General features: G+C 35.6%; 1 protein-coding gene and 1 long non-coding RNA gene across 3 annotated transcripts in view; one reads left to right on the top strand and one right to left on the bottom strand.

Moving 5' to 3' along the window:
- LOC111145595 (polypeptide N-acetylgalactosaminyltransferase 13) overlaps positions 1-12,164 on the bottom strand; it is a 447,585-nt gene that overhangs the window by 52,019 nt on the left and 383,402 nt on the right. For both annotated transcript variants that reach the window (XM_022500591.1, XM_022500602.1), the window contains exon 8: positions 2,860-2,999. In XM_022500591.1, the coding sequence (XP_022356299.1) occupies positions 2,860-2,999 (140 nt within the window). The remainder of the gene's footprint in view (positions 1-2,859; positions 3,000-12,164) is intronic.
- Positions 1-12,164, top strand: part of LOC111145603 — a 97,164-nt gene that overhangs the window by 49,180 nt on the left and 35,820 nt on the right. The window lies entirely within an intron of this gene.

Here is a 12,164-nt window from a genome sequence, read left to right as displayed (position 1 = left end):
AATCAAAGTATTAGATATTGGGGATCTTTAGAAGCACTATATCATAATAACCAGCATGTAAACAGTGTTCTAGCTTAAAAAGCACTCATGTGGGCCATGTGGGTGGCTCAGTTGTTAAGCATCTGCCTTTGGCTCAGGTCATGATCCCAGGGTCCTGGGATCGAGTCCCATATCGGGCTCTCTGCTCTGCAGGAAGCCTGCTTCTCCCTCTGCCACTCCCCCTGCTTGTGTTCTCTCTCTTGCAGTCTCTCTCTCTCCATCAAATAAATAAATAAAATCTTAAAAAAAAAAAATAAATAAAAAGCACTCATGTAATGTATGTATTGAATATAAATCCCTGTAACATTAGTGCTTACATAGAATGTTACATTATTTGAAAACAGTGGCAACAATCCTCGCCCTTAATAAAAGCAAAGCAAAACAAAACAAAACACCCTGAGGCACAGGACTATTAAGTAACTAGAGTCACACTTAGAAAGTTGTACAGGGGTGCCCGGGTGGCTCGGTCAGTTAAGCAACCAACTTGATTTTGGCTCAGGTCATGATCTCAGGGTCTTTGTATCAAACCCTGAGATGGGCTTTGGGCTCAGTGGGGAATCTGCTTCTTTCTCTCCCACTCCCTTTCCTCCCTCTTTTTTTTTTTTTTTTTTAAAGATTTATTTATTTATTTGACAGAGAGAGAGAGAGAAAGATGCTCCTTTCCCTTTCTTTCTGTCCCTCCCCCCCATGCTATTTTTCCCCAAAATTAAAAAAAAAAAATCTTAAAAAAAGGTCATACATTCACTGTTATTACACGTAAATCCTTGCACTACATTATTCAGATTAAGGTTAAATAGATGAAAACTGAAAGATTCTATAAAAAGATGTTACGTGGCTAACGAGATTTGATGACTAGACCAGGGATGTGGACACAGAAAAACAGCCTTTAGGGGTGTCTGGGTGGCTCAGTTGTTAAGTGCCTGCCTTCAGCTCAGGTCAGGATCCCAGGGTCCTGAGATCAAGCTTCACATCAGGCTCCCTGCTCAGTGGGGAGCCTGCTTCTCCCTCTCCCACTCCCCCTGCTCCCCTCTCTTGCTAGCTCTCCCTCTGTCAAATAAATAAAATCTTAAAAAAAAGAAAAAGAAATGGAATACAATGCAGCCATCAAAAGAAATGAAATCTTGCCATTTGCGACAACATGGATGGAACTAGAGGGTATTATGCTTAGTGAAATAAGTCAATCCGAAAAAGACAACTATCGTACAATCTCCCTGATATGAGGAAGTGGAGATGCAACTTGGGGGGTTGGGGGGTAGGAAAAGAATAAATGAAACAAGATGGGATTGGGAGGGAGACAAACTGTAAGAGACTCCTAATCTCGCAGAACAAACTGAGGGTTGCTGGGGGGAGGGGGTCGGGAGAGGGTGGTGGGGTTATGGACATTGGTGGGGGTGTGTGCTGTGATGAGTGCTGTGAAGTGTGTAAACCTGATGATTCACAGACCTGTACCCCTGGGGCTAAAAATACACTATGTGTTTACAAAAAAATTAAAAAATTAAAAACATGAAAACCAATTGTGTTAGGGGTCCACTCAGTCTCAGTATTTTTTGCTTCAATTATTTTCCAATTAATCATAAATAATGTTTATGGATTAAAGTGACAGAATGGATAAAGTTACAGATTGTTATTTTTGGCAAATGAACCGAAAAAATATTAGACATTTTCACACATGTTCAGATATTCTACTAGTATGACCTAAGAAAATAGCAGTTTCAACCTAAAGACATACTTTATTAATAATTATTTTCCAAGTGCATTGTATCATTTCTGTCAAGATGCTTTAATTACAACCAATATTAAATTAGTTTTGATTCCCTAAGCTGATCCTTATTAAGTGAGAAATTATAATTTGAGACATATAATTCATAAAGGAACAGTTCTTATTTTGAGCAACTGAATATATATTATGAATATGTTTATATAATCATAATGAAGCCAACTATGTATTTTTACAGATAGTAGATATTTTGGAAAACATTTTAAGGAGGGCACATGGTGTAGTGAGCCCTGGGTATTATACAGTAAGACTGATGAATCACTGACCTCTACCTCTGAAAACAATAATACACTATATGTTAATCAACTGAATTTAAATTAAAAAAAAATTTAAATAGGCATTTTGGAAAACAATGGTAGAGGATCAATGGTTTTCAGTGGGCCTATAAAGTCAACAGAATTATACAGTAACACTAAGAAATTACTTGCAGTTTGCACTTTCACTTCCCATGAAGTACAACGGAGGCTACCTGGTTTGTGATATTACAGTAGACTAAATACCAAAACAGACTCCAGTTAACTTCTATCAGGCCAGACAGTAATGTAATTTACAAAAATATGACTGATGCTAATCTTACTATTTGATTTTGTTTTGGAAAATATATTTATTTTTAAAAATGCATTGCTTAAATTAACATGTAATGGAGAACATTATTTTTAATAAATTAATGGGTTTTACAGTTCTCAGGTTTAGGTTCAATACATTAAGTATGAATAGTTTTAACCCACCTAAAGCAAAGCTCTTGGGGTTCACAGTAAATTTTAAGAGAGTAAGGTCCATATGACAAAATGTTTCTGAACTGTTGGTAAAGAAACAAGAAAATACTATTTAGTATTAAACTATCCCCTTACTTTTGCAAATCCCAATGATAAAGACCTTTATTGGTCCTTGAGACCATAAATGACTTGAGAAGTTATTTAAAACAGATCCATTTAAAAACCCTGAAAGCATTTTATTCACAACATAAAAAAAAATTGAGCTCCTTCAGAATTGCTCCATTTGCAAAATATATTTATAACTTAACCAAAATAAATAATTCATACCTCACCAAGTGAGTAATAACGTCTCGGGATCTGGGAGTCCGGATAGATGTTTTCAAGGTACCAAGAAAAGGGCTTACACTTCAGGTTTTCTCTTAGTGTTTTTCTGACTGACACATCTCCATAATCCACTTTGACAACACCTGGAATTTTTCAGAGAAACACACAAATCAGTTTGTGCTATTTTCAATTTAGTATGGGTTTCCTCTGTTTACTTTGCTGTCAGTTTTCTTCCCCTCTGTAATTACAATTCCATCAAATTCAATTGCATATGCAGCTGCTACTACACTGATTTTCTTACTAGCAACCAATTAGTACATGAAATAGATAGAAAAAACAGCTTTTCCTTTGGTTATGACTTTCAAGTGCAAATATTTATCACCAAACACTTACACTTCTTATATGGAATAATTAAGTAAGTGTAAATTGGTATTAATTTAGTATCTCATAATCAAAGCTTAACTGAGCTGTGCAATAATACAGCCGTCTCTCTTTAATAAAAATTCCAATCCTCGTATTTTCCGAGTGTCTTTTATTCACCAGCGTAGATTTCATGATAAATTTATATAAATATGATCCTCACAATGAACACTTATGTGCTCTAACTTTATCTCTTCTTCTTGAACTTTTATTCTATCTAGGTTTACCACAGACCTGATTTTTTCTTTTTCTGTATTATTTTATGAGTTAAATGTGAGCCACCTCAAATTCTTAGATAAGTAAGTTAGTAAATAAATAAGCTCAAATAAAGAAATGGCTTATACTCACATGTGTACATTAAAACTACTTAAGTTCAATTCATGTAATAGCAGAATATATGAAATTAAAAGGAGTATTTTCATTGATGATCATAAAATGATGCTTTTTAGTTGAGAATTAAAAACAGCAATGCTACTAATTTCTATACCATGGTGATGTGATTTGCTCATTACTATCAATATTAAAAATGATTTGACTGAAATGACTAAATAACTGTGAGAAGATTGCTTTTCTTAAATTATTTTTGACAAAGTCTGTGTTTCACATGTTTCTTTAAGATGAGTAAGCAACCAGAGTTGGGCATAGGAAAAAAAAAATGCCCAGTATTTGGCACATTCTATCTCAGCCAAACAGCACAACCTAACAACCATTCTATAAAACAATGAATGATTGCTTGGGCAATGCAACGTCTGTAACTAATGCCATTATTTTAGTCACTCTATTCAAATGCGGTGACACTCTTCAAAGCCCATCACCTCTTAGTTTCCCCTTTCCCCCACTGTTCCTTAAAAATTCTTAATTTTTGTTTTTCTAAAATTAAATGCCTTAGTGTTGTTACAAAGCACTCTGACGATGCTTAAACAGCCAAGCCATTTCCTTCTAAAAGACAATATTGATATTTTTAGCTCGTGTTTGGACAGAACACAACAAGGTCTTTGGGCTTTTTAAACACATAAATATTTGCTTTCAAAATAATCTTATTCAGAACTTGCAACCTGGAATGCAACCTTCAAAAGAAGAAGCTGGAAAACATTTACAAAGAGATCACTACACGAATTTCTTTCTATTAAGGGCTGTATCAACAGCAGTGATCTAATACATAGTCTTGAAAATCATTTAAAGAGATTCCACTGGACCCAGGGAAAAGAGAAAAAGAAGGGCACTGTAGTTTCAGAGGACTTCATTCAACAATCAGTTTTACTTTTCTGTTCTGTTTCATTTTTGAGGTAGGCAAATTTAATTGAGGTATCTTACTTATATATTAGTATATTTCCTTTTTCATCATTAAAAGGCAATAGTCCTGGCTCCAGAATTTTTTCTCAGGAGGCTTTTATGTGCAGTTTTCTGATTGGAAGGGAGTTTGAAGATTCATTTGCATCTATTTCACATTAAGTAAGAGAAAATATTAATTGCCCATATCAGATTTGGCAAAGATTTGGTTGGTTTAAAATGGTAGTTAGTATTGATAAAAGCTAAAACCGTCTCACCCTAAGACTCCTAAGCTACCCCATGGCATTGCTACTACAACATGAGTTTTGTCTTAGTCCTAGATAATTACTTTAATTACTGTTAGAAAAGCACAAAAATACTGTGGGCTTATCTTAATATTTTGGTGAGGATGGTTTTTTTCCCTCTGTAGTTCTATTTTCCTGCTTAGAAGTAAGATACTATGAGGGTTAGTATCTAAAATATATAAAGAACTCATAAGACTCAACACTCAAAAATTAAGGCAGAAGGCATGAACAGACATTTCCCAAAGAAGATATACAGATAGCCAACAGATACATAAAAAGTTGTTCATTGTCATTTATCATCAGGGAAATGCAAATCAAAACTACCTCTCAGAATGGTGAAAATCAAAAACACAAGAAACAAGTGTTGGCGAGGATGTGGAGAAAAAGGAACCCTTGTTGCTGGGAATGCAAACGGATGTAGCCACTGTGGAAAACAGTATAGTGTTTCCTTAAAAAGTTAAAAATAGAACTACCGTATGATCTAGTAATCACACTACTGTGTATTCACCCAAAGAATATGAAAATACTAATTCAAGGGGTACATGCACCCCTATGTTTACTGCAGCATTATTTATAACAGCCAAATTATGGAAGCAGCCCACTGTCCATTGATAGATGAGTAGATAAAGATATGGTGTGTGTGTGTGTGTGTGTGTGTGTGTGTGTGTGTGTGTGTGAGATCAGTGAAATATTATTCAACCACAAAAAAGAATGTAATCTTGCTATTTGCAATGACTTGGATGGAGCTAGAGAGTATGAAGCTAAGCAAAATAAGTCAGGGAAAGACAAATACGATATGATTTCACTCATATGTGTAATTTAAGAAACAAATGAGCAAAGAAAAAAAGCGAGAGAGACAAACCAAGAAACAGACTCTTAACTGTTCAGAGAACACACTGATCATTTGCCAGAGGTGAGGTTAATTGGGGATGGGTGAAATAGGTGATGGGGAGTAAGGAGTGCACTTGTTGTGACGGGCAGTGGGTAATGTATGGAATTGCTGAACCACTATATCATACACCTGAAACTAATGTAACACTGTATGTTAACTATACTGGAATTAAAATAAAACTAAAAAAAATTTAAAATAAAAACAACTATTAGTTGGGCCCTAAAAAAACAAGTGAGACATTATGGGAGAGACAGCAGTAGTCACCCAACATTCATATATTTCTCCACATATCTCAGCCCCTTCAGTTAGGCAAGGGCATTGACTGCCACTGGCCATTAAACTATAGGGGAAAGGTACAAATGTCTCCTGATTTTTTTTTTTAAAGATTTCATTTTTAAGTAATCTCTACACCCAACGTAGGGCTTGAACCTACAACCCTGAGATCAGAGTTGCATGATCTACCAACTGAACCAGCCAGGTGCCCCCTAAGTTCTCTACATCTCATTATATTTTTTTTTCAAGTTTTTATTTAAATTCTAGTTAGTTAACATATAGTGTACTACTGGTTTCAGGAGTAGAATTTAGTGATTCATCACTTACATATAACAATCAGTTTGTTCTCTATAATTAAGAGTCTGTTTCTTGGTTTGTCTTTGTCTCTTTTTTTTTTTTTTCCTTTGCTCATTTGTTCTGTTTCTTAAATGCCACATAAGAGTGAAATCATATGGTATTTATCTTTCAGTGACTGACTTATTTTTCTCAGCATTATACTCTCCAGCTCCATCCAAGTCATTGTAAATGGCAAGATTTCATTCTTTTTTTATGGCTGAGTAATATTTGTGGATGCATACCACTTCTTCTTCATCCATTTATCAGTCAATGAACAGCTGGCCCCTTTCCATAGCTTGCTTATTGGTGATAATGCTGCTATAAACATCAGGGTGCATGTGTCCCTTCAAATCAGTATTTTTGTATCCTTTGGGCAAATATCTAGTAGTCTTGTCTTAAAGATGGAAACCAGGTATGAAGACCAGGGAAGACCCTCTAGCTCTTTTTTCCCTTTACTCCAGGGACTGAGGAAGCCTTGTACCACAGCAGGCATGGCTTCAAGATGGTGAGGCCTTTGTTAGCCTGTGTCACTGAAAGACTGTGAAGTAGAGCCTGAATTATTCAGTTCCATGGCTTGAAATACACTCTCACATGTTTCCCAAACTCTTATCTGCAACCTAAGCCTTTCCAAAATAATTACTCAATTATTGACCCAACAATTTCCCTGGAGTCTTAAACAGGCATCTCAAATTTGATATGTCTCCAACAGTCCTCTTGATTTTTCAACTTCACCATCTCCAAGATTCTCCGTTTCAGCAACCACCACAAATACCCACCCATTTTCTCAGGGAAACAATATAAAAGTAATTATCTTTAACTCATACTCCCATATTCAGCTCATTAGCAAGTCCTATTTGTTCTACATTCACAATATATCCTCAGTCCATCAAACATCTCCTTTGCCATCCTGGGTGCATAATCCCTCCTCTCTTGACTAAACCAGCATTGTAATAGGCTTCTAACTAGAGCCCCTGACATCTTACATTTCTCCATCTATCCTTTATTCACTACTGCCTGCTCCCTGGACAACATATTTGAAATAAAAAGAAAGTCATGTCACTACCCTGCTCCAAAGCTTCTAATGAATTTTTCATTGTGCTACGAATAATTGACAATATCCTAACTTTTGCCTAAGATCCTTCATGACATGGTTCTTGATTATATCTATGATCTAACCATCTGTATTTACTTTACTGTGGCCACACTGGCTTTTTTGTTTTTTTCCTTTGTTGTTGTTGTTTTTTAATGATTTATTTATTTGAGAGAGAGAGAGAGTGCATGTGTGCATGGAGAGATGGGCAGAGGGAGAGAATCTTCAAGCAGACTCCTCACTGAGCACAGAGCCCAAAGTGGGGCTCAATCCCATGACCCATGAGATCATGACCTGAGCTGAAACCGAGTTAGACACTTACATGACTTAAATGAGCCACCCAACTCCCTTTTTCTTTGCTTTTCTTCAAACATGCCAAGTTCATTCCTTACTCATGGCTTTGTACTTGTCCTTTTTCCTGTCTAGAGTGGTATTAACCAGAAACTTCCATGAGCTGTCCGTTACTGCATTCAAGCATCTGCTAAGAATTCATTTCCTCAGATTCACCCTGACCTTCCTATCTAAATCAATCCCTTGTTCCCATCATTCTGGGTCACTGCTCTATCCCTCTATTTTGCTTGACCATTCTCCAGGGTACTTAAAACTACTTGACATTTTATTATAAATTAATTCTGTTATTGCCTCCACAACAAAACTTTGGATAAATTACTTGGTCACTTGAAGCCCAGGGTATGTCATCTGATAATGTCTTATATGATGTTGTAAATACTATATAATATCTGAAAAAGGCATAGTACAGTGCCTGATACATAATAATTGCTGAGTACATGTGAATTGTAATGGGTATCTCTTCTTGCCGCATGCCCAATATCCATTTTGTCTTCTGATAAGAGCATTCAAGTTCTCTTTGAGCAATCATTCCTCTCCCACTTTTTGTTTTTGTGGTTTGGTGACCACACTATCCTTCCCACCTTTCTAGCTCCAACTAGGGGCATAAAAGGATATCACCAGGGAATGTGTTTAAATGCAGATTCTGATTCAGTTCATCTGGAAGAAGGCCAGAGACTGCATATCTAACAAGTTCCCAGAGGATGCTGCTGTTGCTCAGGCCAAATTCTAAGTAACACTCAAGACAATCAAAGCATTCCCTTTTTCCACCTTACACATAACCCATTTCAATGATTGGCTCAGGAATGGGCCTATGGACCAGCCAGTTTAATAAAAGTATATACTCTGAGAATTTGCTAGGGCCACTAGGAAGTTAAAGCTCTATTTCCTCTGGAATTGCTAGCTGTAAAGACGATTTAAGCCTGGAACTTCGGAGGGTGCCATATAGAGACTGCCTAAGACAATGACACGAATATAGGAGTGAGATAAACAAACAGATGGAAAGAGAAAGTGAAAAAAAAGAAGAGAAAATGCAGAGCAGAGGCCAAGACAAGATTAAGTTAGCAGATATTTAATGTGTTCCAACCACATACAAGACACATTTTCTAGGCACTTGGGATGTATCAGTGAACAAAAGAATTTAAAAATATCTTCCTCTAGAAGTTGAGAGGCAATGTGGGGGGTTGAGGGGATAGGAAAGGAATAAATGAAAACAAGATGGGATCGGGAGGGGGATAAACCGTAAGAGACTCTTAATCTCACAAACAAACAGGGTTTCGGGGACAGGGTAGGGAGAGCTTGTTTGGGTTATGGACAGTGGGGAAGGTATGTGCTAAGGTTGAGTGCTGGGAAGTGTAAACCTGGCGATTCACAGACCTGTATCCCTGGGGCTAATAATACATTATATGTTAATAAAAAAATTAAAAAAATAGGTATCTTCCTCTATGGAGTTTACATTCTAGAAGAGGGAGGCATATACAGGAATACATCAGAAGGTGATAAATGCTATGACAAAAATAGAGTTGGAGGCGGGGGGACACCTGGGTGGCTCAGTTGCTAAGCATCTGCCTTCGGCTCAGGTCATGATCTCAGGGTCCTGGGATCAAGCCCCACATCCGGCTGAATTGGAAGCCTGCTTCTCTCTTTCCCACTCCCCCTGCTTGTGTTCCCTCTCTCACTGTGTCTCTATCAAATAAATAAATAAAATCTTTAAAAAAAAATAGAGTTGGGGGAGGGAGGAATGTTGCAATAGAATGAAATCTAACTCAAAGGCAACTTATAAAAGCTATAAGTTTTTAAGTTAAGTCTTTCAGCAGGACTTGCACAAACCCTGAGAAAGCTCTGACAATCAGATAAAGCTTCATAAGTTAAAAAGGTATTTTAATTAACTCCCAGTTTGCAGGTGTGTTTAATAAGTAAATGATAATACATACAGGTTTGTTATATATTTTATTTAATAATAAATTTTTTTCATCATTTAGAAATTTATTTTAAGGCAGTATTAAATTTATATATGTAATCGTGTTTTAAATTTTTAAAAAGATAACAGACTGAAGATCATGATAATCTCAAGTTCTTCCTTAGTAGATGGCTAAGAGGCCTATAGTTCTGGTTCCCCATAATCAAGATACCTGATAACAGAATAGCCTGATTTTAGGCCAAGGCTTAGAGTTTTCTCTATAAAAACACAGAACTGCAGCATAGCTTAATGGAGAGAAGAGGGGAAATGATTTCCTTTAATCAGGAATGCTCAAGTAGATCAATGGTATATCTAATTGTCAAGAATACATATACTGAAACAGGTCTGTATTAGGTCTATATTAGAACATGGAAAAATGTTACTAAAAATATAAATTTTTATTATATTGACATTATAATGAAATAAAATAAAAAATATATATGAAGCCCCAAAATAACTGAGAAAAATGAAAACAGCATGTTCCCTTTGCTAGTAAAAAAAAAAAAAAAAGGGGGGGGGGAAGCTTTTAAAAAGTCTCCACATGGGGCACCTGGGTGGCTTAGTCATTAAGCTTCTCCTTTGGCTCAGGTCATGATCCCAGCTGGGATCATTGAGCCCACATCAGGCTCCCTGCTCAGCAGGAAGCCTGCTTCTCCCTCTCCAACAACTTGTGCTTGTATTCCCTCTCTAACTCTTACCAAATAAATAAATAAAATTAAAATAAGAAGTCTCCTATCTGGGGCACCTGGGTGGCTTAGTCAGCTAAGCGTCTGACTCCTGATTTCAGTTCACGTCATGATCTCCTGGGCCCCAGCTCAGGGCTCCACACTCATTAGAGTCTGCATGACGATTCTCTCCCTCTACCCCTAACCCCGCTCATGTGCATGCACGTTCTCTCTCTTTCTAAAATAAATAATCTTTAAAAAGAATCTATTTTTCCTTAAGCACAATTAAAACTATGCAGCTAATCAATGTTTTTTAGATACAGTGATATCATATTAATGATATCCTTATATATTATAGTAGACCATTATACATAGTTTCAACTCAGAATTTTTTAATATATTTGCAAAATTCTTTATTAAGAGAAAATCACCTTCCTTTTTTGTTATTTATTTTGAAAATCTATAATCAGGAGCTTTATGGATAAGGATCTGTATTTTCTTTCTCCTTAAGAGAAGTAATAATAAAAAATCATTTAAAGCCACCTAGAGATTATTGTATTCTAGAATATCTAAAAACTATATTGTGTCAGAGGTTTAGCAGATTATTTCAAAAATTTTTCTAATTTTAAACTAGTCTTTTAAATCACCATTTTAATTTTTTTCTGTTCTTGACAAGCACACAAATTACCCATGCTCATAACCACTCATTAGGAAGTTACTGGACAGAATTACATTAAGAGGCTGATGGCACATGCCAGCTAATAATATATAATGATTATCTGTTGAATTTATCATTTCCTATTATTACTGCAATTTTGTTTTAATGGAGTAAAAATGAGATAATGAATGGTACAAAGATCATAGCTTCTACTGAGAATGTATATTACATAGAAGCTGCAAGTATTAGACAACTTGTTAATTTATTTAAGTCTGTCTGATCCCATAGTCAAAAGTTTGGGCATATCTTGAGGCTAAAGTTTCTAGGTAATTGCCTCAAACTTCAATTCAATTTGGCAAAAGAAGTCTCATATTCAACTGCTTGATCCCTAATCAATGAGAATATGGGAAACAAGAAGAATGAACCTTTGCAATGGCCTTTAAAAATAAAGGTCAATTTAGTATCAGTTAAAGCAAATGGAGTATAAAATCTGTAACTGCTAGGAAAAAATTCCAAGTAAGGATATTAAGGCAGTGTTTATCATCTTTCAGAAGCTAGAACAGAGTATGTAGACATTTGCTCTATAACTCATGAATTCTATGGAAAATCCAAAGGACATATTGAGCCAATAAAAATACTACTGCTGTACTTATATGCATTTTTTTAACCCCCAGTAGTAAGGAAAAATTTGTGTACAATTTGTATATTGGTCTTCAAAAAACTCCTTATAATTATTTGAAAAATATGTATTAATTGCAAATAATTATAAAACATTAACAACTATGAAAAGTAAAACAAAAATTACTTGTAATATGACTATTTACCTTATGGTAATGACTTTTCTGGACTTCTATTTAAGGATAACTATAACGTACTTTTCTTGCAAAAAATGATTCACACTGTAATACGTACTTGCAATTTACTTTTTCCCTAAAACAGTACGTCATGAACACTTTTCAGGTCCTCTAAACTCTCCTGTAACTTTGTTTTTAACACCTCTGTGGTATTCTATTTTACCAATTGGTAATAGCTTATTTAATCAATGCCCTATACTTGGACATTCAAGTTGCTTCTAATTTTGGACTTTAAAAT

The sequence above is a fragment of the Enhydra lutris genome, unplaced genomic scaffold, assembly GCF_002288905.1.
Source record: "Enhydra lutris kenyoni isolate GAN:26980312 unplaced genomic scaffold, ASM228890v2 scaffoldscaffold1, whole genome shotgun sequence".
NCBI classification, from domain to species: Eukaryota; Metazoa; Chordata; class Mammalia; order Carnivora; family Mustelidae; genus Enhydra; species Enhydra lutris.
Note: the sequence above shows the minus strand (reverse complement) of the source record. Positions and strands in the feature narration are given on the sequence as shown.